The sequence below is a fragment of the Pinus tabuliformis genome, chromosome 8, assembly GCF_031772625.1.
Source record: "Pinus tabuliformis cultivar Carrire ecotype Pingquan chromosome 8, CPIR1, whole genome shotgun sequence".
NCBI classification, from domain to species: domain Eukaryota; kingdom Viridiplantae; phylum Streptophyta; class Pinopsida; order Pinales; family Pinaceae; genus Pinus; species Pinus tabuliformis.
Genome location: NC_142294.1, coordinates 1,342,205,304 through 1,342,208,411, shown reverse-complemented (window position 1 = coordinate 1,342,208,411; position 3,108 = coordinate 1,342,205,304). Strand labels below are relative to the sequence as shown.

Genomic DNA, 3,108 nt, shown 5'->3' with positions numbered 1-3,108 from the left:
AAATGAAATATCATGATTAAAAAATCTGGTCAGATGTAACATATATATGCAGGTGAAGATGATGTTTTTACACTGTGTTCAACTTGATGCCATTTATGTTCAATAAATGCACACTTGCAAATTTGCCGGTATGCTCAACCCCGGCAGGGACTACCGCTAGGACAGTGGCTCCCTTGTTATTATTTTAAATCATGTCGTTTTCCTTAATAATCATATAGATTTATCCACCCTTTCAAAAACAAATGACAGCCAACTGGTTAATAAAAGATAATACAAAAAAATATTTATTCTTTTCTCTTTAAATATATTAAATAAACTTAATTTTTATATTAAAATTTTAAACAAATAAATAATTAATATATTCACTTTAATACATATTCAATTAAAATAGTATTTTTAGTAAATTTATTTTAAAAGATTAATAAATCTATAATAGTAATAATAAAATACATAACATATATAAATATAAATACAAAACCACAATTTAAAACTCATATATATATATATATATATATAATCCAATTTTAAGTTTATTCTAAATTTCGATACTAAATAAATATAAATAAAAAACCACAATTTAAAAAACAAACATATATATATATATATATATATATATATATATATATATAATTTTAATGTTATAGTCAATTTAGATATTAAATTGGTGTATGATATTATTTTGTTTGTGAGACAGTATATAAAAATATATATACTTGATCTTTTTTATTGTAAATCTATAAAAATTTTAAGAGGAAACACATACTCTTAACCATTATTCAAATTCAAATTCAAGAAAAAATATAAAAATAAATAAGAATGATAAATGTGGCCATATGTATACCCTTTTAAGATTCCTTTAGCGTATCTATACTCTGAGATATATTAGTTTTCAAGTGAAAGATCAAATTTTAGGCCAATATTAACACCGTGTGCAGTGCCTTATTGAAGAAAATAAAACTGGCTGATTATTATGTTACAAACAAATCCAATGGAAGAAGAAGTATGTGCGCACTTGAGAGGTAAAGTACAAAGAAGATATCTTCAACACTTTTATTTAAGACGACTCCTACAGGCGCAAGAAATAGTGTAAATGAATGAAACAATCCACAGTCAGACTACATATCCTTCTGGTAATAAATGTATGAACGATACAATCTGATAATAACATATCCTTATTATATCCCATACACAGAGTCGCGATAAAAGAATTGAGAAACAATACGATACAATACTAGCTCCAACAACAATAAATCCATCCAGAGCCCTCGCACGCGCTACTCTGGCACTTCTCACCTCTCCTTTATATGCTGCTCGCAGAAATAATAAAAGTTAATGATCCCATTATCGCAACCACATGAATGAGCATATCCACGCCCATAATAGATCCTGAGTTGGCAGAGGCAGTTGGCCCCTCCTTCGCAAACGGAGAAAGTGCTCCACCAGTAGTCGGAGTCGTAGTTGGAGGAAGAGTTGCTGAAGTGGCGGGCGACTTAGCTGTGGGTGTGGGATTACTGACTACCGGAGTTGGAGACGAAGGGGCCGCCGCAGCAGGAGGATTCGAAGCTAAAACCACCAACAAGAAAACAAATTAAATTTACAATTAATATTCCTCTTCCATCTGGAGAAAGAAACGCAGAAAGTGAAACAAACAACAAGTAGCAATTGAATATAACAATGCATTCAGTTTATGATGATGAGGTAATTACCAGAAGTTGATTTGCATTGGCTGACAGGAGGAGTAGTAATTTTGCAAGCGCCTGGCAGAGCAAGGGCCTGAGTTTGGTTGATAGGAATCCCCAGGGGATTGTTGGTTGTAGTAACCATCTGGCAGAGACAGGCAGCGCTGGTGCTGACGACGGAAGCAAGGCCAGTGCAGCAGCCCTGTGTTGGACTACTGTTGTTTGCTCCTCCCTGCAAGAAGGCGAGGCACGGCGCCAAACTCACCAAAGCAGCACTACATGAAGACGAAGAATTAGGTGGTGCCGACTGAGCTCCCACGCTACCCACGCTTCCCCCTGCCGCTATGACTATAAGTGCTAGTGTCAATGCCAGTACGTTGGCCATGATATCAAATATAATCAATTTAATCGCCAACAAAAAAGTAATCAATTACTTAGATACAGATCTCTAGAGAAATTAGTTAGTGACAGCATAAACACAGTAGGAAGAATAAGAAACGTGAATCGACTAACTGAATTTGTAAAAGAGAAAGGTTTGTATATAAAGCGGAGGGCTTAGCCGAGGAAAGGGAATATCTGCGTGGCTATGGACAGATACACCCACTATGGCTGGTCATCTGTTCACCCAGATTCCTACTTCTCCAACTGCTTCGCGGCATTTTCGCTTTTTCTAAAGTGATTTATTAATTAAACAATTTCGCTTTTCTAAATTGATTTATCGATTAAACAATTGTTCCCTAGTCGTCTGTCTCTGCATTTTTCCGCGACCAAACTGTTTCCATGTTTAGTCAGCGAGTGCGTTGTCATGTTCAATTGCGTGGACAGGTCCAACACAAAACCCAGGGTAACAAATCATAATATAATACTACAAAATACAGGAAAAGTGGGGTCCGCCATGGCTCTATTGTCAATCGTATATCAAGGTGTCCACCTATAATATTAACTGTCCTCTTTCAAACTCAGGTGGTAGTGGTACCTCCCATGCGATCAGGGGTTAAATTTGAAGGGTGCCCTTAACCATCATGGAATTTTTTTATGACAGTTTTATTTTCAAACTGTCTTTCACATGACTTTTAATATTTACTTTTACAAGTTTTATAACTTTTGCAAATTATATTCATAATTGTTTTTATATGAAAAACAAAAAATAGTATACTGTGCAAATATTGAAGTGAATCTAATTGAATTTTGAAGAGTTTAGGGTAAAAGATAGCATACCATTTCCAAAATAGGTTTCCAAAATTTTGTTTTTTGGTATTTTTTTCAATAGAAAAAATAGATTATTCATTATCAAAAAAAAGAAGTTATATTAGCCGAAGTTTTTCTCACTCGTAATACTTACCAAAAACAGAAGAAAGAATTCAACGAAATACAAAAAATATCCAATCCAATGCTATTTATCAGGGGAAAACCACCCAACAGAGGAGCA

At 34.1% G+C, this 3,108-nt stretch overlaps 1 protein-coding gene across 1 annotated transcript; it reads right to left on the bottom strand.

Annotated features, from left to right (window-relative positions):
- Positions 1-1,020: 1,020 nt before the first annotated feature.
- LOC149240435 (non-specific lipid transfer protein GPI-anchored 31-like) lies at positions 1,021-2,175 on the bottom strand. Its single transcript, XM_089367297.1, has 2 exons — positions 1,707-2,175; positions 1,021-1,563 (listed from the first exon to the last, which is right to left on the bottom strand). Exons 1-2 carry the CDS (start codon positions 2,062-2,064, stop codon positions 1,301-1,303), a joined length of 621 nt encoding a protein of 206 aa, XP_089223423.1. The 5' UTR covers positions 2,065-2,175; the 3' UTR covers positions 1,021-1,300.
- Positions 2,176-3,108: the final 933 nt, after the last annotated feature.